Source organism: Haliotis rufescens, unplaced genomic scaffold, assembly GCF_023055435.1.
Source record: "Haliotis rufescens isolate VD_foot unplaced genomic scaffold, xgHalRufe1.0.p SCAF_3, whole genome shotgun sequence".
NCBI classification, from domain to species: domain Eukaryota; kingdom Metazoa; phylum Mollusca; class Gastropoda; order Lepetellida; family Haliotidae; genus Haliotis; species Haliotis rufescens.
The window spans coordinates 33,575,049-33,600,908 of record NW_025964001.1 but is presented as its reverse complement, the minus strand read 5'-3'; the positions used below and the strand labels follow the sequence as shown (position 1 = coordinate 33,600,908).

Sequence of the window (25,860 nt, the reverse complement as noted above, 5' to 3'; positions counted from 1 at the left end):
CAACCACCTTAAAGAACTATATGTTCCTTCAACCAAACATCATCTATCACATCAATAGTGCTAACCAACTTGTAAGCCACTGAGAGTGTTGCCTTCCTCCTTCTGTGTTGCCCACCTTCCTTCTCAAGTAAGATAAGGTCCATCATATTCAACTCATCATCCCCATCCCTTACACACCCAGACCACCACACGTCTTACAGAGGTCAACTCTCTTCTCATTCTTTATCTGCCATACCAAGACCCATACTCTCAGCCTTTCATTGAAATTCATCTGTACCTCTCATACCATCCCAGACCCGACCTGCCTCCATTTGTACCTCTAATATCATCCCAGATCAGACGTGTGTCCATCTGATCCATCTGTACCTCCCATCCCAGACCAGACCTTGATCCACCTGTACCTCCCATCACAGACCAGACCTTGATCCACCTGTACCTCCCATCCTAGACCCGACCTTGATCCACCTGTACCTCCCATATCAGACCCGACCTTGATCCATCTGTACCTCCCATCCCAGACCAGACCTTGATCCACCTGTACCTCCCATCCTAGACCCGACCTTGATCCACCTGTACCTCCCATCCCAGACCAGACCTTGATCCACCTGTACCTCCCATATCAGACCAGACCTTGATCCACCTGTACCTTCCATCCCAGACCAGACCTTGATCCATCTGTACCTCCCATCCCAGACCCGACCTTGATCCACCTGTACCTCCCATCCTAGATCCAACCTTGATCCACCTGTACCTCCCATCCTAGACCAGATCTTGATCCACCTGTACCTCCCATCCCAGACCAGATCTTGATCCACCTGTACCTCCCATCCCAGACCCGACCTTGATCCACCTGTACCTCCCATCCTAGACCAGACCTTGATCCATCTGTACCTCCCATCCTAGACCCGACCTTGATCCACCTGTACCTCCCATCTCAGACCCGACCTTGATCCACCTGTACCTCCCATCTCAGACCAGACCTTGATCCATCTGTACCTCCCATCCCAGACCAGACACGATCCACTTGTACCTCCTTTCCTTGACCCGACCTTGATGCATCTGTACCTCCGATTCAATCCCATGTCATACCCGACCTGCCTCCATCTTGATCCATCAGAACCTCCCTTTCCATCCCAGACAAGACCAGCCTCAATACTGATGCCTATACCTCCCTCCCATCCCAACCTGCCTCCGTCCTCAGCCTTATGTATCATCATGGGTCAAAAAACCTCCCCACCAATCCCACTTCCTCCCCATGTTCCAGGACATTACCCTTCAACCAAGCATTATGTAAACTAGTTGTGTACCAATTACCCTGGCACAATGTAACAGCATGTATCACACAGACAGTAAACACATCCGTGCTTCCACTCTTCATGCATCCATACTACCAGCATGCATGTCTTTGTGTGATGCACCACTGGAAGTCTTCAGCCTTAAACAACTGGCATTTATACGCTGTCATTGCTGCATAGTTCACAAATGTAAGTTTCAAAATGGAAAACAAACCCCAGAAAAAACGATCTTTTCCAAATGTAGAATGACACATTAAGAGAATTTCATATTCTGGAAGATATGTCATTTGTAAGTTTGTTTGAAACATGGAAGAGACGGGTGTGAAAAGAAATGTATCAAAATCTATTTGAAATGTGTTTTGACAAATATGGTGTCTTAATAATAGTCTGACAGGAAACAGGACACTCACAGAGCTCCAGATGGAGAAAGCAATAAACTCCTGATGCTTTGTTCTCTGGTGTGTAATGTCTGAATAAAGTGACTGGAGACATTGTTACACAAAGTTAGCTGTGTTTGATCTGACAGCCACACTTACATGTCACACGGAAACCAAAAAGTATGTTCAGTCAGAATGGAGAGACTTGTGAATTAAAAAAAAGCGATTTTATTGCATCACAAATACATGATGTCTGTCACGTGTAAGTTTGGGCTTCAACATCACTTGAACAATTTTTCCGAAGTATCATTTTGTGTCACCTGAAGTTTGGGGGACATCCTAAAAATGACACAGGTCATGGATGCTTCCCATTTGTTGAAATATTATGAGCACGTAGTCTATCATGCTGACAGATAAAGGACCATAACTGGGACTAATCTGGGATTCAAACCCATAACAATGAGGGGTATGGTGCTGACAGACCATGGACCATAACTGGGGCTAGTTTGGGATTCAAACCCACAACAATGAGGGGTATGGTGCTGACAGACCATGGACCATAACTGGGGCTAGTTTGGGATTCAATCCCACAACAATGAGGGGTATGGTGCTGACAGACCATGGACCATAATTGGGGCTAGTTTGGGATTCAATCCCACAACAATTAGGGGTATGGTGCTGACAGACCATGGACCATAACTGGGGCTAGTCTGGGAGGAAGTGTACTGACAGACATAGCACAGAAACGGTATAAGCTTCAAGGTCTATTCCAATGAATTGTACTCACCAAGCATAAGTCCCTTATCAACGTCGAACCTGGCGATGCCAATGGAGGGGTCAGTGTGGCTGTCATAGCGGTCAATGGTCACCTCCCAGTAGTGGATGCCCTTGGAGAAGCCAACTGTGCCTAGTGCCACCCGGTGGTCAAAGCTGTTGCAGGTGATACTGAGGTTGTTGTTGGTGAACATAATGTCCTGGTGGGTCGTTGTGTTGTCAAACGTGAACCAGGCCACTGAAACAGAATAATGATAAAGAAATAGCAGAGTGAGTGAGTGAAATGGGTTTCATGCTGCTTTTAGCAATATTTCAGTATCCCAGAAAGTGACAAGAAAATGCTTTAACCACTATACCACCCCACCATCCTGGTACACAGCAGAGGGAAAGGGAGTGAGTGAATGTTGTTTTACACCAAAGTGTTTTAAACCAACTATAAACCTGCAGGCTGTAAATGATTGTCTGGGGATCACACTGCCGACCTTCCACTATCTCCGGGATAAGGCTCTGTCCACTAGGCCATGGAGGCAGTCAAATTTTCCATAACGCATGATAAATAGATAGCAGAGATAAAGATGGAATAACAGTTGCAAGATATCTCCATATCAATTTCTACAACAGTGCACTGTACATTCAGATGCATTCTTACAACCAACTATCCTTCATAACCTTCATAGCTATGAAAAAAGATGTTTCAAGTCTTCACTGGTCTTAAACAGTTTCTTTTTGTGTCGCAGACATACACTCCCATTCTTCAATGAATATTTGAAACAGAAGTTCCTCAGCATAAACAATAACGGCAAGACACTGTAGCCAGTTTCTGTCAACAAGCATTTGCTCTTTGCCTCACTTCAACAAGCTGCGCTCTCTATTCACATTCAATTTCCAGCGAAAGGAAAATTTAAGGTTACATAAAATCCATGATTGATATGCCTTGAGCATGTATATGGCACACTTTGTGAGTTATATTCTTATGTTTCTTGCACTTACATACTTTATATGGCACATGACTAATTCAATCACATTCATTTCAAGCAGAAAGAAACTTTTTTAAATAAGAACATTTATGACTCTTTCATGCGGGGTTCAAATTCATTGTTGTCAGATGATGAGTGAAAGTTTTGTAGACGTAATAGCTTAAAATACATATGACATAATACTTGCATCAAAAACATCTTATGAAATTTCATAGAGTAGATCAAAGATTTTTGTTTTTTTCGTAATATGGGAAATAAATCACTAATTTTTTAGGATAAAAAATCCAAATTGTCTTTCAAACAATGTTGAAAACTCATTTAGAATTGAAACATCTCACTCGCATTCTCTTTTATTTACATCACAACATTTATTGTTTGGGAAACATATGGCTTTCCTGATGACTATATAAAACAGACCCCAGTCTCCTACTGGGTCCACCATAAAGAAAACATTTCTTTCAAACACTGTTGTTGACATCAAGAAAGCTGACAGAATTCACATCTACACTCCCAGCTAGACAGATTGAATCTTCAATCATAAACTGAGAATTAATTCCAAGGAATTATTTAGCCCAGTGAGCATATCTACAAAGACTGCCCAAGCATGTATCAACGAACTCAGTCATCCTCGTATCTAAACTATAACCGGTTATGTGGAAGATAGTTTGGTGAACTGGAAGTGGTTGCCAGGTGAATAACATTACAAGGATCTACACTCCTAGGAGTCATTAGGAAATTCTTATTTTACAATCCTGTTTATCAATAAAAAGTAGTTAATGCTTATATCAAATTACCCTACTTAAATACAAAGTTTTAAAGATTCTCTCCTATCCTATACAATATAGCCTGCCTTAAAAACACTGGTGGAAGAATGCTTCATGATGACCATAAAATAGAAATAATTTGTTAAATCAAATAGAGCAGCAGCATGAAACCAGCCATTAAAAAGTCTACAGTAAAAGAATCATGATTACCCTAGGTTCATAATGTTAATATTAGATTGATACTCCAGTGCAATTCGCAGAAACTGTCCCCATCTAGAAGGATCTTGTTTTGAACGGTCAGCAGGTCAGCAACTTGTGGAAAGTGGATATTCCAGAGTTCCTCACCCATTGCATACAAGTCAGTATCATGTAATTATAAACACACAAATCGTGTGCATACCCAATGAAGAGGAACAAAGTTTGCATCACAAACATATTGTATTCCCTTGAAAAATCTACAATCTGGTAAAAAATTACCAGTTTTCTAATGGAGCCTAAACACGAACAGAGCTATGCATTGATAGAGCTAAGGTTATTTGATTTTAATATACTTTTTGCAATTTTCAAAAAAGTATTGAGTTCTTGCAGGGGCAGCCAACAAGAGCCAGCAATGCAACTGCATAGCAAGAGTTAATTCCTGCTTTCATAGTCTGCCTCCATAGGCATTGTTTTCATTTCCTCCATGCCTCTCCAACAGGTCAATACACAGACCCCTAAGGTGGCGTCGCAAAACAAAAGCTTGCAAAAGATTTAACTCGATCAATGCAGCAACACAAACATGGCATAAAAAGTATTGAACCTTCAAAGTGTGGAGACTATGTAGATAAGCCTGGGTACAATGGTCTTACTGAGACACTCCGCAAGAGACATGGTGGTATATATGGCTTTATAGCAGCCAGAAAAACAATAAAAACTTTATATGAGCTTCCCTGCCTAGAAAGATGGGGTGGGCTAACTGTGAGGGGTAATATAGCCTAATTCACACCAGATGAAGTTTCCTGGGGAGGTGTAATATTGGCTTATATTGCCTGGGGTTGTATATTGATGAGGTCATACAAGATACAACTAGCTAGGACCACCGTGTTCACTCCCATTCCCTGTCAACAATACAACCAACGCACACTTTTGAAGACACGTGAATGAAATGAAAAAATTGTTCCTGACTTTTCTCAAGTATTGAAAAACCCCACAAGAATAACATTTTCGACAAAAAGTCTTATATTTCACAACTTCCAATAAATCATATCATGTTCAAAGTTTCCTAAACAATCACTATATCATATAACAATTACATTTTTTTCTCCTTTAAATGAATTATTTGCTTGAATTCATAATCTCTTTATCTGGGCTTGGTGTGTGTACGCGTGAATTTTGTACCTGATCTGTGTGAATATCGTTCACACGCCTTGAAGTTTAAATCTTTTGTTCAACAGATAAATAAAAAATGTGATGAAAATGTATGATCATGGTCTATGATGTCTCCAAGACCACAGATAACATTTTACTAATGATTTATGGGCCCCAAATAGCATCTAACCCCAATCAAATTACATTTATCAGTATTGATAATCTAAGTTTAACATATCTAGAGAACATCAGTTTTTTTAAACAAAAATATTTCTCTTCTACAAAGGTGTTAAAAGTTCGAAAAAGTACCTTATCACAATTTTTTTACAGGAGTGTTAAATCTATATCAAGATTGCAACCTAAAAAGAGATTTATCAAATGTCGCGTAAGTTTCTACAACTGTCAAGATGCCAAAAAATAATAGCATCACTGCATTTGATCCCTTGTGTATCAACCATCGCTTCACAAACACAAGGCTAAATGTTATCAATGGTTAAGGAACTGTAAGATTAATAATATGTTTTTCAAGTCTTTTGGCATATTTTTCCAACTGGCCTCTAAGAAGATGACAGTAAAAAATTTGAAACCTAGTCCACATATAGCTGAAATAATTTATACTAACTCTGAAGAGGTAACTCCAATGTTTTTTGTTGATATATGGTAAAGGGTAAAAGGCAGCTACCACGTGAATTCCTTAGAGCATGTTTAAAGCAAGTTCTTATGCACTAATATTTCAAACGAAGTGATGTAACAGTAACATAAAAAGAGATACACTTTGAAGACTAACGACACTATATGATATGAAATATGGTCGAGATATTTCAGTTTCACTAACTTCTTTAACGACTAGCCTAACAAGCTTGTTTTTTTTCTCTTTCTGAAAGGTTACGAGAACATTTATGTTGTTTGTTTCACTCTTATCCCTTAGAGACTAAAATGAGCTTTCTTATGTTCATTGGTTCAGGATCATTAAGCGTCAGTAGAAAAATGAATGCATTTACAAACTTCAAATGCGTGATGAGCAAAAGCAGCAGGCTGCCTCACTGTTAGAGAGTAGGGGTTTATGGGAAACCTAATGAAAGTTGTCTCCCTTTTTATTGTTTGCACAAGCACAGTAATAAATGTTAATGAAGAAACATAAGGATGGGAGTTGATGCATTTGGAGCAGGAATATTGCTAACATGGAAAGCAGTTGTTAGGGTACTCCAACATTACTGGCGGAACAGGATATGTCGTATTGGAAGGAAAACTGAACTCTTGAAGAATATTTATTAATGGGAGTGTCAGAATAATGGCAAAGGGACAATACTGAATAATGAATTTATTTGGCCATCACTAAACTGACATGTTCAGAGACACATAAACAAGGGGTAATTACGCCTTCCTCGTAGACCTGTAACAGAAGCAGGGGCTGATTGCTGTGTGCGACTGCCTCTTCCAATACACTTGTGTTGTAAATCCTTGTAATGTCGATTATTATTCTTAATCAAGCAAAACATATGGTCTTTGTTGTGGTATCTCACATCAGTTCCGCTACTGAGTTATGTTTAAACATGTAAAACCATGAATTTCCTGTATTTATTGCTTTGAAACTGCATGTTTGAATGTCGTAGAATACAATAATCAATTTTATTGTCATTAAATTGCTTCCCTTCAACTGCAATGTGTTGGATATGAAATTAACAGAACAGTGAGTGAGTGAGTGAGTTGGGTTTAATGCCTCTTTAAACAGTATCTTAGTCACATCACAAAGCGGAGAAGTGACGAAGGTGTACATCTTTGTTGACACCAGCAACCAAATAGTCTCGACAGACAGCTGATCATAATTCACATACTAAAAACACTGAATTACAATAAATGTATAGCAAAGATCGCTTTGTGGAATTTAGGGGCCCTGGATCATACTAGGTATATGTCTTGGATGTGAACACACATTGAGTGAGCCCTTGCATCACTTGACTTGAAAGTAAGAACCAACAGCCAGTTGATGGGACCAATATATGCGTCAGAGAAAACAAAAACAGAACCTCCATGTGTCACTGATCAAGCTGCTTTATCCAAAATGGCAAACTTTCAGACACACCATCTTTTAAGAAATGTTCAAGATAATTATAAAAAAAGTCAATAAATACTAAAACTGAAAACTGAAATACGTGCATATCAGCTATGATCATATCCCAGTATCTTCACATTTTCCAAAAGTCATCAATTTCACGATAAGCTGACACAATAAAACATTCCTTATCCGTGCCCAGCAGCAGATAATAAGGAAAATATCGCAAATAGAAACATTCCATGGAGAATATCTTCACAAAAGGCAAAAGATGTGGATGGTCAGGTCACTTTATACTAAATAGCTTGATAAAAACAAATAACTACTTAAACTTTGTCCCCAGGGGACTACATACAATTCAGGCTTGCTAACTCTCCTTCAATGAGAACCTTAAAACAGAATCACTCAGATGAAAGCACAAGGCATTATGCGCTCAGCAGGGATGCTGCTAGGGGCTTTGTTTGTCTTAATTGTTGCTGCCCCCTGTAAACATCCCCCACCTTAATTCTTCCTTCGTATGCATGGTCAGTTAATGGAATAAAGGATTTCATTAATATAAAGAAAATCATTGTCTTGTAACACTTTGTCTAGTTCACACTCTACAAATTACAAGTGACAATTTTGGCAATCATTCTGAGACAGTTTTCATGTATATTCAGGATACTAACACTGTTATCAAGCTAGTCAAGTTGCATATCCATAGAACCCCCTTGTTCACCAGACCAACTTCTAAATGCCACTTACAGAGGAAAACAAAGAAATATGAATTAATTACTTTTATGCCACACAATAAAGACTTCAGTGGATTAAATCAAATTCGGTTTCATTTCCATGTTAAAACCTTATAATAATTGACAATGTATTGAGTGGCAAAGTCCTTCCTGCGTTTCAAATAAAAATCCTGTTTGGTAACTATGAGCCTCGAAACACTAAACAAGTCAGTTTGGAACTACAACAGAAGCAGTGTGGAAGATTGATAGCAACTGTCTCCATTCAAGACTAGTGTGTATGAAGACCTATTGTCCAGAAACAATGTCCCATTAGACGCTGACGCCCGAAGGCGCTAACTGTCCATGTTATGCCGTTACCAGCTCAAAACTAAATAAGATGTAATTGTGATGGCGACTTGATGTCTCCGGATACTAGGAGTGGAACACTTATGGAAATTGCGTCTTCCCGACAGTGTCATTACACACAGTTTGTCTTAGATCATCATCTAGTCTCAAAACCATGATGGTTTCATTGGACTTTGTCAGTACCAATTCTCTGGTGCTAAAATTTCATTTCAGTAAATTAAATTGTCTCATTAATGTCATCAAGAAACGAAACAGTTCCAAGATACCACACAGCGACTGGAATGGTTCATTATTCTGTGTTTATAAATGTATCAATACTTCATTTCCTTTTTTGCATTATCTTGATATTTTATTCCACATGTCTGAAAACAAGAAATTATTTCTTTCATATCAAGAGACTTTTAGAATGTAAAGATTGAGGCATTCTGTTTTCTCATGTAATAACAGAAAGACATTTGAACACATACAGACATTCCATTTGGTTCAACTTTACAACATTTAAATAAATATCTAAAATAAGTATACTTAAGGTCAATATTAATGTTTCTTTGTTCACAGAAATTCATATTTGGAAAGAAATATTACGACAATTTTCCCCAACGATCAGGCACTGATTTAATTGTATGACCCAACTGAACTTGTAAAAGTGAACCATTATCAACAATTATCTAGAAACATGTTTGTCACAAAGTGAACGCTTGTCTCATAATTTACAGAAAGCTTCTCAACATGGAGCAGAAATCTATCATCTCATGCATAATAATTCCATTTGCTACCCTATTGTTCATGCAAAGTGCTCATCGCACCACTGACGAAACCTAACGCTTGAAAAGTTTTTCAATTCCACTACAATTAAAAGATCAGAAGTCATTCTCTTTCAACTAATAATAGTTTTAACAAAAATTCCCAGGTTTAAAAATAGACATTTCACTGCCCCCTCCAAATAATTTCAGCCATCTTATCCCAAGATTTCACTTAGTGATCATGAATTAAAAATGGTCTTTTGTCCAGCAGTAAGCACTTAACAGATGCTTGCACAGTTAGAAACTCTTCTATCTTGAGCAGACACATTTTTCAAGAGAAAATGAAATGTCTCACTGGGCGGACTCCTAGTGTCAGGTCAGACGTCAATTCTCAATAAATTTTGAAAAAAAGAAGCTTTTAATGAAACATCAGAACATCTGTATGAGGTCTGATTGCTTTCATTATCCAATCAGCACATGGTGGCAGCGAAGATCGTAAGCTGTTTGACACGACAATGTCCGGGCCAACAATTCACAGGTACTGCGACTCGGAGATGTTGATGATAAATGACATCATTCAAATTAGCCACAACTTGTAGAAATCAAAGTCCAAGTCTCCAGACACACTGTCAGTACAACCTGTCATTGTGGCTTCTCCTGTTACACAATCACATCCTTTAAAAATTGCAATTGATTTTCTCTAGATTTCAAATGAAAGAACAGATGAACGAAGTGAGTCTGATGAAGGATATTCAACATTCTCCTGAGTACGGTTTCAGCAATATTCCAGCAATATCATGACCAGGGACACTCGAAATGGGCTTCCAACATTACACCCATGTGGGAATCAAACCTGGGCCTTTGACATGAAGAGTGAATGCTTTAACCACTAGGCCGCCCCACCACCCTTCTACATTCTTAATAGAACAAACAGAGGAATGGGGCAGAAGAGATCCCAAGCAACACATGCTTGCTTAGCAGAGGATTGGGTGGTCACTTTATTTACTTGGCTGTGTGTATTAATATGTACCAAGAAGTTGAATGTTGCTCATGCCATCAATCTTTGGCAGTTGTAGACCAGAATCAATAATTTACAGGCCACCTTGACATAGCTGGAATATCACTGACTGGAGTAACACACTCAACCAATGGAAATAACTAAGTGAAATATTATTTTCTTCACATCTGCATTGTTAGGATTTCAACTATAATATTATGTCTCATGATGTGTTTAAATCAAATGTGTAGGCACAAATTAATAATAGTTGGTGACATTCCTGAGATGGATGTGTTCCTATGCTGATCATGACAGGCTGATAAATCACATGTCGTCCAATAAGCGAAGTCTCAAAGCACACTTATATACACATCTATCATTCGTGTATGTCCCTTCACTTACTGAAGTATCACGGATGGCGGCAACAAAACGCCTGAAGGTCAAGCATAAATGTCCCTCGAAGTACTGAGGTGAATTTATCAATTGTGTATGTGCCTTTTAACTTCAGTAATTATCAGAGTGACAAGAAAAGGTGTGACTCATCAAGTATCAAGGTGAATCCATTATTCGTGTATGTGCCTTTTAACTGCACCAGATATCACTAAAGGTGACCAGAAGAGGTGTGACTCATGAGTGATAACAGTGTCCTATACTGATCAGTGCATCTATCATTCCTCTAAGTCACTTCATCTGCTGAAGACTCAACCATGACAACCAAAGTGTGACCGTCAAATGTAAATGGTGTCACTAGGAACATAATGGAAGGAATCCCCTTTCACCAGGGAGTGTGGTGACATTGTCTTATGGCATCATCTGTAGTTGGCTCCATGATGGCTAGAGAGGAGGAGAAGACAGATTCCCCCAAGTAGCAGACGTCAAACTTTGATTACAATTCAAGAAGCTCGATCTGTCTGGAGTGAGTTAACATGGACAACAAGGATAAACAATGGATTATTACAATCTAATATACCTTGTCCTGCAGATTAGGCACAGCCAAAAGATAATTCAATGATTCGATTTTGTGTGTCTGCTTCATGTTTCTGGGCAGTCATTGTAGGCTAAGTGACAGGGATAAATATGGGCTCAACTCCAACAAACACATTTGTTTGATGGCTGATTGGTCAAAGGGTCGAAATGATGGGATAATTTTGTTTTCCGTTGTCCCTTGCCGACTCTCTTTGATGCCACCGAAGCTTCAAATTACATGACACTATGGAGTATGTCACATAGATTGCAAGGGTAGATAACTCCATTAATTGACAATACATCACCCCTGCTAATGCTGTCTACTAAATTGATCAAGTCCCCACAAGGGGTCGTAAACAATACTAATAGGCCAAACTCGATTAAGGCTGCAATTTAGGTGTGAGTGTTTCCATGTCCCAAGATCAATAGATCTTATCTACCTACTAGCTATAGTACCTACTGGATCAGCTGTGATACTTTACAGTGAGCACTTACTTAAACGTGAATCATGACCCATAAAATGGGCCAGCTACACATTTCCAGTCTTAGCAAGTGATTCATACTCCTGTGTAATGAGGCTCTTTTTCTGCCTCTTTACTTTCTACTTGGCCTTTAACACCCAAGGGTCAGAGACTATACTATATGGAGTTGCTTCCCTTAGATAGGTCAGGATCAGCTGATTGTTGCTTGGAATCTCAGGTTCGACCCAAATAAGAACCTTCTTCTGCCGGCATCATACATATACTGGTGTGTTTCACTGAAATGGTAACCTGTATCACCTTAGGCTTTCTTCAAACATGAAACCTATCTGCCGTGATATAACTGAATGTTGAAACCCAACACATTCCCTTTAACAAATAACCAAACAATGTGTCTTTTGTCATAAGTTGAAATATGCATGCTCTTGAGGTTTTTTTCTCCAGTTTCTACATGTAATCAGTCATAAGTGTCATGATCTCAGCTACAGTAATCTAGAAACCATCTATATGCTCTCATTATCTAATCCATAATGTTTCAAGTCAAACATGCATACTTTATGGTATACATGTGAGTTTGATCAACTTGTTTAACTAGACATACACTCAAGATACTGACTAATCCTTCCTTTCATGTTCAGGTTATGTACAATGATGTAACTGTCTCAAAGAGCTAATCACTAAGTGTAATTGTGTGAAAGTTCAAAGTGTTTGGTGGTATAAGATACTGAGTCATAATGGTAGACTAACATCTAGTCTCTGAAATGAACATATCGTACAGAAAAAAACAGTTTGTTCAGTTATCTTAATAAAAATATAATAAAAGGGAGCCCAGTGACTCTCTTCATTTTCAGATACTGATACTGCAGTAATCTAGACTTGCCAAACATTATAGACTTGCATGGGCTGTATTTGATATATATTTGTATCAGGGTCTGTAAGACAGACTATCATAATGGCAGAAACAAGGAAATGTGATGATGTGAGTTGGCAGGTTAGTGAGTGAGTGAGAGTGAAATTTGGTTTTAATTTTTGAACAGTGTTCTAGTTGTATAACAGAATGGCAATTATTAGAGAAGGAAACTTAGTGACACAGGTCACAGATGATATGACTTTAGTGACAGACCAAGGCCCACTTGCACAAAGCGAACTTAGTGCTAAGACTATCATAAGCCTATGTTTAAGTATGGGCGTTATGATCATCTTAGTGCTAAGATCGCTTTGTGCAAGTGGGACCAAGGATCATAATGGGCGATATCACTGCTTGGCAACGAAATGATGCAACTCAACACAAAGGGCCACCTGGGTCCCTGGCAAGACTGGCAGACAAAATTGGCAATGCATAACATATAATACATAACATGTATGACTTTGAACATAGCAGAGAAGAGGGGATATATAGGGGAAAACCTGGATTACTTGACCTTGGGCAGTGGAGAAGAGCATCTGGTGGTGATCCAAAAGAAGGGAGATATCACCTGGCTTTAGGCTACAGGGAATATAATAGAGGGGGAACTGAAACACGCTGAGAATAGGATGGCTTTCGATGCTGACAGCTATAATGTGGAACATTTCAATATTGTCTTCCAGTTCCATATAAACACCTGCTTTCTGTACTGCAGTAATGGCAGGCCTAGAACTGTCCCAACTCATAGGCTTTAACATGGATTTATGACATTCATAGTGCTAAGATCACTTTGGAAAGCATGGGTCTGAATAAGTGGCTAGACACCTTGGTATTGCCTGACAAAGCTCATCTAGACATGGCCCATCACTGATCACAGTTATAGAGTGAATAATATTATTGATGAGAAACATTACATACAGATTGCTCTTAAAGTTTTTGGGGGGGCTTTTATCAAATTCTTTGGCACCAAGCTATCATTTCTTATGGTTGTTCTTACAAACATAAACTGTTATATTTTTATTTTTTGGCAGATTGTTTGTTAATATGTGTGATAAGCTTTCTATATTCTCCTTAAGAGCTTCTCAACTGTGTTTGAAGATAAAAGAACAAGGTGATATAAAATCACAGAAATGATTGCATATATTCCTGTTTGAAAATGATCCTTCCTATCAGAGTAAATGTTTAAAACAAAAATCAAAGAAAATCGTCTAACCTTCTGAAATCCAAACCAAGATTGTAGGAGCCACACGCACCAGTGTAAATATTTCTTTCTTATCCGCCACTCAAATGATGCAGGTATAAGTATTGTTTAACAGTATATATCCTCTTTTTTATCATCGAGTGCATAACAGCAATCAATTCTTGTTTGAATTTGTATAATATCACACAGTGGCTGTTGGATTCAGGAAAATATTTAAATGATCCATATCATTTTCTTGAAATAGTAGGCAAACAGTTATCGTTGTAACCTAGGTACTTAACATTTCTATCATCATTATACACAAACCCTCATGCTGGCATGGCAACACTGCTAAAACTCAGGTCTAATGTCTTGGCTGCTCTAATTTTTTTGTCTAAAGATTTGCCTTTTTTGAAGTCTTAGGAATTTCTAGTTTTAAGCCTCTAAAAGTCATCAACTCATTTTTTAAATAATCTGAGTTACCAGTAGTATGTATTGCATTGTTTGTGTATATATGTTAATTCTTTTAGTTCTTAATAGTTTTGTCAGTTTAAAACACAAAACACTCATAACAAAGTTGCACTTTTTGAACTGGTAACTGGTAATTTTAAAGTTTTCGACAGCATTTCTCGCCTTTTCTCTGAAAATACTTCAGTAGCTTATACTGACATTTTTCTCTTCTACATCCCAGCCAACCCCAGGGCATTCAGGAGGATCAGACGTATCGTGCTTATTTCCGTGCTGATTGCGCATGTTTTATCACAAGCCTAAAAGCCTCCAGCTGCCAGTGTGGGTGCAGTGATTGAGTCCCCAGGAATACATGCATTTGTCATTTCCTTCAATTACATCTTAAATCAGAGATAATCGAACAGAAAGGACAAAAACATTAACCATTTGAATGATAAAAATTCAAATATTGGAAAAGGTCTTCAAGCTAAACAGGAGGTCAAAATTCAACATTTTAGTAACCCAATTGTATCAGTTTTCCATAGTTGTATCATGAAGATTTTTAAACAAATACTTAAATAAAGGTTAACAACTCTTCCGGTAGTTAGCAAGGCAGAAAGGAGGACATACAATATCCCTAGCTTGGAGATGGTCCTGTTTGATGTAGTTTCACCAGGGAATACATAGAGTTAATGGGCATGAACTTACAATTTCAATTCCATCAGTTCGACTGAACCATGTTCAACCTATCAGCATGCATTTACAAAAGGTATCATTCAGAACTCACAAAAAAGCTCAAGGGACGGTGCGTAACAGGCAACTAGCCAATGCTGTAACTGTTGTGTTTAATGACTTTAAACGTCTATGGCTGATCAAGGCCAAGATCGTCCCACGAGGAAAAAAATCTCTGTAAATGACAATCAGTTCTTTCGGGAAATTTCTCAAAGCATAATCAAATCTTCTAAATCATTTGTTCCAATAAACAAAATCCTCATGTTTTCATCAGGATGACATAGCATTGTCATTTGTATCTTGGCAGTTCAATATTCCTTTTGTTCCTCTCACCTATGTTAGACGATCGATAACATGGTGCTATTTCCATTGAGTGGGAACAGAAAAGAAATACATTTAACTATTCTTAGGTAGGTATTTCCAGAACTAGGATTGTTTGTAGTGAGTGGGTTTTATTCTGCTTTCAGCAAATTCATGGGGGACACCAAAAATCAGCTTCACACATTGTACTCATGTGGAGAATCAACCAAGGCTTCTGCAGTCGGAGCAAACACCTTAACCACTAGGCTATCCCACTGCTCCAGCGAAGAGATTGTAACAGGTATCAGAGCTAGTGGGATTATGGGACAAGGTATTCCGTGAACCTACCCTCAGCTGTCTGTAGTGATACCAGCTCGCTGTATGGACTTTCCCCAGCATGGTTGTGGGCCTTCACCCGGGCATTGTAAATACTGTGAAAATGTAGTCCGTCCACGGTGCAAATCATCTCCCGCCCCACATACACCACCTGCAACAAAGAAATACTTATTAAACATACACTAAATTAAATGATACTGAAGAGAAGTTATAATGCGGACCTTTTAAGTAATAAAAGCCATGAGAAGGTGCACTTTCTCCACCTAGTTCAATTTCTGCATCCTTGTTTGGAAAATAGTCCAAATTTATTTGTTGGAGCTAATATGAACTCACAAAGGTTTTAGAATGTTCGAATTCACAATGAAAGATGGTCAGGAGGTTCTGTAGCTCACCTTCTACAGTGGAACTGTCCTTGTTTTACCACCTTAATCCCCAGCGCTAGACATGGTAACAACAAGTACCATCTTTTAACACCTTTAGGTTTGATGCGGTTGTGGATCGGACCGCCTAGCTCCTGCTGTCTGAGCATACACTCCACTAGGCTATAAAACACAACTTTCCATAATCTGGAACCCTAATTTCTCGGCTCTTCTATATCATATATCCAAAAAATGTAATTGTTGAGGCTGTGCTGATGCTCTTGTAATCAAAGCATACACCTGGTAATTTACATCTGTAACCTGCAGCAGCAGCATCCATCCCCTACCTTATTTTTTTGCAGACTCAGCACAATAAGCAGAACAATTAAACTCTAACTACACCGGAACATCTCCAATCAGGTAGCGCATCAAACAGGAGTTAAGCTATTCTTGGTGTAATCAGACACATGTGCATGGTTGTCTTTGTCCAAGTCCAATTAAATGTTAATTCAGATTTTTGACACCCTGCACAGACTATCTCCTCTTACTGTTGTACACTTCCTGTATATTAAAACAAAGAGAGATAATGCCATATTAACAATGTTCCAGTGTTATCACAAGGTCTCAAGTAACTTCTCAAAACCAAAGCATGTCTGCGGTGCCTTGCTTATCTCCCTTTGCATTTCCTGGATCTTTAACAATGGATGACTCAAACGGTACATTCTTCCTCCCTTGATTCTACATTCTCCTCACTGCATATCATCTGAGATTAATGTGTCTGAGAAATTATTCGTTTGCTTATTGGTGATAAGATGTTTCCGGTTTCATGAATGTTAAATGTGAAGAGGACAATGAGAACATAACTCAATATCCGTAAATGTCAAAGATGCATCATTTCAAAACTTGTCAGTATAGGTATATATATATAACTGAAAGGGCCATCTTGAAATATTCAACATTTGGATTTGGTTGGGAAACTGGAGACAGAAATGTTAGATCAGCCATCGACAAACATCAATAAAGCTTCATGATTAGTCCACAGGCTATAAAAGAACTTGTATCAGTGACAAGTATCTACATTCATGGAGTTGAGTTTCACAAATTGTAAGAGACTGATATAACATGACAGACTAACTTCAAACAATTAATAACATTTGTGTAAAAAAAGCACCTTCAAAATAACCAAAATCATCAAAGCGTCCATGTAAAAATGAAAGTGTTGGTAAGATGAGTATTTATGCAGACAGATGCAATGCATCTCACTTTCCAGGGCAGTGGCACCGGTTCTCATCTACCCCACATAAAGCAATGGGTTTGAACCCTAAGACTTGACATTTCCTTAGTATGCAATTTAAGATAGTGCCAAACACTTTTCATTTCACAGAATAAAAAGTCTGAAGAAAGTTGATTCTGAAAATACCTGGCAGGTAACCTGTAACTAATATTAGAAATGTCAGTTTACAAATTAATGTCTGTCAAACTGAATCATAGATTTCATCTGGATATGATTCATACTCTCTTTTATTCAGCTTGGAACTCTTCAACTGCCATAAACTCAGCCAAGCAACAAGAATCTAAAACTATAAACTTAGAAGTATATGTTGAAAGGTTAATGACATTCACCACATCCAAAAGTAGCACTTCACAGATTTTAAATCTCACCTAAGCATCATGGCCAAGCTATAAGTAAGAATGTTGGTTGTGTTGTGAGGATGACAGTGTCCGAGGGGTTCACCATGCTAGTGCATGACCATCAGGTATTATCAAATAAAACAAACTGCAACATTCACGTACCTTTCAACATTTTCTCTCTCTATAATTTACCACAATTATCACCATTAGTTCCAATGATAGGGACTGTTCTAGAGACTACTGCCTTTCTAACTAGTCAGTTAACTCACTTGCCTCGGGAAGAGACTGACTGACTGACTGACTGACTGACTGACTGACTGACTGACTGACTATGTTTTTATGCTGCTTTTAGAAATATTCTAGCAATATCATGGTGAGGGACACCAGAAATGGGCTTCACACTTTGTACCCATGTGGGGAATCGAACCCAGGTCTTCGTTGTGACAAGCGAACACTTAAACCACTAGGCTACCCCACCACCCCATTTTGTAATGAACGCGTAACCACAATTCATACAGAATGCTCACCATAACTTTTCAATAGCACATTTTTGTACAGAATAATAAATTTTTCAAAGGCATGTTCACAAAGAATGGTCATGATTATTTCTGGAATGGCATGTTCTTTTCAATGGAGGTATAGACGTAGAAACCAGAGTGTTCAATATGTTAAACCATGTAAATTTATGCACAGTGGGGACACCTCCTCAATTGCAAAACAAATTAAAGTCAGTTCTTAGAAATAAATAAGTCAACATTAGTAACTTCAGACTGCCTATTTAATCATTAGCACAAAAAAACTTAGAAATCAGTGACATCGTTCAGCACAATAATGCAAAACAAGCAACACCCACACTATTATCAGCCAATCAGAAAACAGTAGACCACTAGTGGGCTTAACCTATTTGTTTTAGGTTTATGGGAACATTAACTCTTTAAAAAATTGTTTCTTAAGCCTATCAAATGCCATGGAATAACTTGCAATTTATGTATTACACACGCCTCAACCTTACACAAAAAAAGTTTGTACAAAATGGTCGCCATAACTTGTTCCATGTCAGCTACAGATTAGTCCTCCCATATAGCTTATTCAATAGCATATATTCCTACAGACTGGTCCTAATAGCTGATTCAATAGCATATATTCCTACAGACTGGTCCTACTGTTTCAATAGCATATATTCCTACAGACTGGTCCCAATAGCTGATTCAATATCATATATTCCTACAGACTGGTCCTACAGTTTCAATAGCATATATTCCAACAGAATGGTCCCACAAGCTGTTTCAATATCATATATTCCTACAGAAAGATACCCTAAAAGGTCTTAACAATATGGTCAAAAAGTTCATAAAGAATGATATCTTTTTCAATGCACATTCCTACAGAACTGTCAGTGTAACATTTAATTCCAACTGCATGTTCGCATAGATTGGTCATCACAACTTTCTAATCGAATGGACCGAGCTAGAATCTAACATAAAAAACAGAAACACCAGAACAATATGTTTACCAAATCATTATCAACCTAGCAATCAATATACAATGCAAGCTTTTGTCATCCCAGTGTGATATCCAGAGTTTAAATAGGGATTTAACAAAACAACCTCTGCAAATTGGATAGAGAGAAAAGAGTAATTATAACCTATTGACCTCCACCTGCTCATTCCCACCATCAGAACTCTTGGGGTTGTGACCATCTACTCTGATCAATCGAAATTACACTCTTTAAAACTTGTGTTTTAATCACCTGTACATTGAGTGTATTTGTATTAACGAAGGCTGAAATATGGTGCCATGATGCCCCATTTCTTGCCTGGACTGATGACACTTGCACTGGATGACCCTAATTGGTGCCAGATCTGACTAAGGGTCTTTAATACACTGAGTGACCCTCTAAATTCTTAACAATTTAATTTCAGGGTCTGTTTTTCTCAGCAATGTCAGACTCGATTAGATTTGACAGTGTCAAAGGAAAGATTTCAACCATCATTACAGCATTAATGTTTCACATTGTTTAGTTGTAGAAATAGTTTGTCAAGTCTATAGACTTGCAATTATTTGCATATAGATAAAGATTATGGCAAGTGATCTCTCTTCTGGCTAGAAACTAATTGACAAATTGTTGTTTTAGTGTCACTTTCAACAACAGTGTAAAATGTACTCTACAAAACAATTTCTAATAAAAATATACTTTAATGATTGCTCGGCAGCAAAACCCCACCTTGAAATAACATCTGATGACCACAAACAATACTTTAATAATGGACAATGAAATAATTTCAAATGGAGGGCAAAAATCAATGAAAATCATTCTGGAAAAACAGGGTGGAATTGTTAAGCCATGAACAATGGAAAAAATCCCCACAAAGTTCTTTGTTTTCCGGATTTGCCCAAAAAATTACTTCTTTGAACAATATTCCTCAACTGGAAGAAATTCTACATTGAGACTCAGACCTAATATTCTCTGAACTTGTTAAGTCGCTTGTCTTTGTCCACGACCCAAGACAATATGCAAATTAAAGTGGACTGACAAGACCACGCACTCAGACTACAGTTTTGTCCCATCAATGCCACTTTGGCACCTGATTGAGAGTTATTCGCTCATTCACAATTTTAATTATTCACATGATTATTGGATAAAGCCTGATGACAAGTTTAATGTAGAATTTTTAAATCATAATTTGCCTGTGTCAGCTGTCATAACTCATCCTTTTGATTAAGAAGAAATATTGAGATTACAATCTGATCTGATGCACACAAAAAAATAGATAAAAGAATTTTATCTGAATGTTATGATAACGCCAACAACTGACATCCCGAAATGTCAAACAGATAAAACTGAAACTAGGATAATAATTTGAAATTAAAATGAACTGCTTGTACAATGTTTTCATATAATTACCTCCATGTTTTTTCATTCAACCAAATGTACGTATATGGAGTTGAATCAACCATGCAAACAACATTCCATAATTTGGAGTTAGACCTAATGTTAAATCAAACGTAACAGTGCACATAAAATGGAGAGAGTAGGATCCCATGTCTTCTACCGTATTGTCTTTTCCTTGTTATAAACAAAAAGGGTGCTACCCATTTCATCATAAAATTAAAAGGTCACAGGGCCCTTAATAAATTCCTTTTAATGAGTCGTTTTTGGTATCAATTAGATTCTTTGTCCCTCATGGCTGAGCAAGGCCTGTCAATTATAAAACCCTTGGTGCTCTGAAACTTAATTCTAATTTATGCACTATGTGATAGCCTGTCACTTATACAATGAACGATGCAAAACGTTGTCCCAAAGAGTTCTTTAGTAACACCAGAGAAAAAGAGTTATAGATTACTGAAACTTAACAGACAGTACATGGTACTGGAGCTCACCTTCACTGAGGTACTCTATGTGTATTGTGAAACAAAAGATGACAGCCACATAAGGTTATCCATCTACTTACATCTGGTCATACAAATATTGAGACGGAGGAAGCTGAGACAAAACCTCAGGCGGTGTACAACGGAGTGAGTGAGTGGATATATTTTGTAATACAATCTGCACTATTCAAGCCATGACAGCCTATCAAAAATGATGCCTAAGCTTGAAGTCTTTGAGAGTAAACTTGTACACACAGGATAATTCATATTTAAACCAAGTTTTCAAGCAAACCTGGATCAATAAATGATTTTGTGAATTTCTTTTATTAGTTCTATAAGACATTCTATGTGTAATCTTTTTGAATGATATTAAATAATACTTGGCAAATGTGGTTAACATAGCAGTAACACAACACTCCTTCCATCATCTTCCTTATCAAACAGTGACAAATTCTAGCTTAACTTCTTCAAGGGCAAAAAAACATCAGATCATTCAGTCTAAAATGTCCAAATTTATGACAACTTCTCAGAGATAGCATCAGCATAATGGGGAAAGGTAAGGAAATCGGTGCCTGGAGATGGACCACCAGTGACTTCTTATCACATGTGTGATAGTACTGACTTTAGCAGTCACAAAAGTCTGCCTTGTGCCACTGTAAGGAGGCTCCAGACAACTCCATCACAGCACTTAACCTAAACGCACCCATACTTCTTATCCTTAGCGGCCTGACATTTATTCCTCTGTCTATTGCTGAAGGTGCACAGAAAGATATGATGCAATATATTTTGAAACAAAAATGTTACGAGGTTCGGAAAAGCTATTTCTTGGTATGGATCATTTAATTTAATCTTTATTTTTTAAGAGTATGAAATTTTATTGTAAGCTTGTATATTTTATGTTGTTTCAGTATAGTAGGTGCCTCTTAATGAAATTCAAATAACATACATTAAATATAGAGTTTTATCTTATTTCTTGGTAATATTCTTCATATATTCTTCATAATAAATCAACATCATTCCAAATGTTGAAACATACTTTTTTCTGTGTCTTCATCAATGTCTCTTTACCCTTGAGGGAGCTAAAGATGACTTTATCAGGGAACAAAAACTCAAATCAATCAATTTCCAAATCAAGCATTCAAGATTTGCCGACTTTTTATGCGACTGAATTGGAATAAATGTTCTTTGGACCCATTTATTAAGGATAATTTTTTTATATTCATTAAAGAAGTTCAAAATCTTTGAATCAAGTGAAAATGTAGTGAAACAGAAATTGCAGGGAGTTTTGTCTTATGCAGTTTGGTACCCTTGAGATTAGATTACAAGGAATATCAGTAATGGAAACTCAGTTTCAACCCAGTGACCAAGCAGTCAAAATGAAGAAAGTTGCTTTGAAAGTGGACCCTTGTTGATATTTGGGATAATGCACTGGTTTTGATATCTTAGCTTTATTGAATGCATTTCTGAGTGAACAACTGCTTTGGTCAACATAACATTGAGGAAAATGTTGAACTGAAAATCTTGTTCAGTGTGGTGGCCATTTTGGTACACTGTTTGTAACAAGCATGACAGATTCAGGGACTACAGTAATGTCGCCTTGACAGCCAGGGGTGATGAATGGTTCCTTGCTGGATGGACTGTGACGGCAGACAACATCTTCTCCACGTGTCATCGTCAGTCACATCCTAAACAGGCTGCTGTACAAACTCCTTCTTTAGATTGTCTCTAGCACACAGGGCACACCACAAAGAACATTATCAGTTATATTATTTATGCTCAATTCATTAGAACTTATGCTTCACTATGAAGGGATTACGTTTTTAGTTTCCCCTGTAGAATTCTTTACTGTACTTGATGAATTGTGTTTTTGTCTAGTTGTTTTAACTGTTATGAAAATGAATATCCCTGTAGATTTAACTGTTTGTCTGAAAATTTGAAAACATTTGTGACATGAAAAAAATTAACTGACTCTAAATTTCATTCAAAGTCAAAGGATGTAATTCATTTAGAATAAATGAAAGTAACACCTTTGTCTTTTCTCAAGTTTTGTGCCAGAAAAACATGGCAAGCAACATTCAGGGGCTAAAACTCAGTGATCAGCATCATTTGCCAAGACAGCATTCATGCGCTTAAAAGGACAACTTTTTCAAGATTTAATTTACTTTTTTTAACTGAGAAATGCTTGACGGAGTTTACAAGCTCTTATGCCAGCTCCAACCACTCATCATAACATTTGATGGCATACAACTCCGCACTGTTGCATTATGGGATGCACCTGATACTAAAACAGCTTTCATTTAAAAACAGCTTTAACAATTATCGTACAAGTTTTGAGTCATGACATTAATTCGCATCCTGCACAAAGATCCATCATTTCAGAAAACAACTTTTTTTAATGTCAGAGATCAGAGAATGGGCAGATTTATCAGTTTCATGGATTTCTCTAAGGGACGTTTGTCATTTTTTATCACAACAACAGATATGATCGGGATGTAAACGCAGGAGATAGCTGTAATCCATGAGGTGCACTTTCCCCACCACCATGTTGAAAGAGGCACAAACGCCGGTTATTGGTATCGAAGGATTACACAACACTGATTGATAGGGGTGTCCCAGCAGCCTCCAGTATCTGTGTCTGCCGTGGTAATCCCCCGACACCGACGGGGTCGTACACAGCACATGTCTCGCTAAAGACAAGTCACATGATCACTTCAAGCAATTGTTCTTTTTCTCATCCCGATTGTTGTTTCACATTTATCATTCTTTCTTCATTACCTCTATTTGATTAATTTGTTGGAATTTGCATTAATAATCTCACAAATTATCAATGGGAGCTAGTAATTATTTTACATGGTACTTTCTATATATTGACTTCAGTGTGGTGGTGGGAAATATTTGTCTTTATTTTTGCTGGGATATGATGCAGAAATATTTATATGAATATACAGATTAAGGGAATATTGCGGTTCGATTCAGGTACATGGCGATATTCTAGAAATACCACAGCAACCTCCTGAATTCAGACCAGGTGCAGGCAGGCCAGAGGTCAATCTCATGGCACAGCCAAGTGACAATCTCATGGCACAGCCAAGTGACGATCTCATGGCACAGCAAAGTGACGGTCTCATGGCACAGCCAAGTGACGATCTCATGGCACAGCCAAGTGACGATCTCATGGCACAGCCAAGTGACGATCTCAAGGCACAGCCAAGTGATGATCTCATGGCACAGCCAAGTGACGATCTCATGGCACAGCCAAGTGACAATCTCAAGGCACAGCTAAGTGACAATCTCATGGCACAGCCAAGTGACAATCATCAGGCACAGCTCTGTGACAATCTCATGGCACAGCCAAGTGACAATCTCAAGGCACAGCCAAGTGTCAATCTCAAGGCACAGCCAAGTGACAATATCATCGCACAGCCAAGTGACAATCTCATGGCACAGCCAAGTGACAATCACCAGGCACAGCTTAGTGACAATCTCATGGCAAAGCTCTGTGACAATCTCATGGCACAGCCAAGTGACAATCTCATGGCAAAGCTCTGTGCACAATCTGATGACCCAGCTAAATGTCCTGATTACTCGTTTCTCTATATTTGTTCCTGCAGCCATCAGCTAATCAAGATAATCAACGTACTGCACAAACAAACACCTGCACAGAGGCAGTCACTTCCTCAGCCATAGCCAGCGACCAGGGATCTAACTTCTTAAAAAAACATGTTAATTTGAAGAAATACAATTAAGTCTGCAGGCAGGAACAGCCCCTATATAACGAAGGAGAAAGATTACATTAGGTCATGTGGTGGGCTGTGTAGACAAAGTGGTTGGCTGACGATAATGAGAAGAGTCACCCATGATTAAAGTGGGAGGGGATTGTGATGGAGGATAGTGGGGGGAGGATTGTGATGGAGGATAGTGGGGGTAGGATTGTGATGGAGGATAGTGGGGGGAAGGGGAGGATTGTGAGGAGGATTGTGGGGGGAGGATTGTAATGGTGGATAGTGGGGGAGGATTGTGGGGGGGAGGATAGTGGGGGTAGGATTGTGATGGAGGATAGTGGGGGAGGATTGTAATGGAGGATAGTGGGGGTAGGATTGTGATGGAGGATAGTGGGGGAGGGGGAGGATTGTGATGGAGGATTGTGGGGGGAGGCTTGTAATGGATGATAGTGGGGGAGGATTGTGATGGAGGATAGTGGGAGGAGGATTGTGATGGAGGATAGTGGAGGGAGGATTGTGATGAAGCATAGTGGGGGAGGATTGTGATGGAGGATAGTGGGGGAGGATTGTGGGGGGAGGATTGTAATGGAGGATATTGGGGCAGGACTGTAATGAAGGATTGTGGGGGGGAGGATTGTGATCGAGGATAGTGGGGGGAGGATTGTGGATGAAGTGGATGGAGGGTTTATAGTAGGAAACGTCACCATCAGAATGGAAGGTGATTAGGTGATTGTTATGAAGGATTGTGATGGAGGACTGAGGGGGAGGATTGAGGATGAAGTGGATAGAGGGTTACTGTAGGAAACATCACCATCAGGACAGGAGGTGATTGGGTGACTGTTATGGAGGATTGTGATGGAGGATTGTGGATGAAGTGAAACAGAAGGTTTACTGTAGGAAACGTCGCCATCAGAATGGGAGGTGATTGTGATAAAAGGATTGTGGATTAGTGAAACTCACCATCATAATGGAAGGTGATTGGGTAATTGTGATAAGCGGAGTGGGGCTGGAAGGTTTACAGTAGGAAAAGC

General features: G+C 38.5%; 1 protein-coding gene across 2 annotated transcripts in view; it reads right to left on the bottom strand.

Annotated features, from left to right (window-relative positions):
- The window catches only part of LOC124119871 (E3 ubiquitin-protein ligase TRIM9-like), a 199,524-nt gene that overhangs the window by 18,554 nt on the left and 155,110 nt on the right, over nt 1–25,860 (bottom strand). For both annotated transcript variants that reach the window (XM_046482539.2, XM_046482545.2), the window contains 2 exons: nt 15,760–15,898; nt 2,460–2,684 (listed from right to left, as the gene is read on the bottom strand). In XM_046482539.2, the coding sequence (XP_046338495.1) occupies nt 2,460–2,684; nt 15,760–15,898 (364 nt within the window). The remainder of the gene's footprint in view (nt 1–2,459; nt 2,685–15,759; nt 15,899–25,860) is intronic.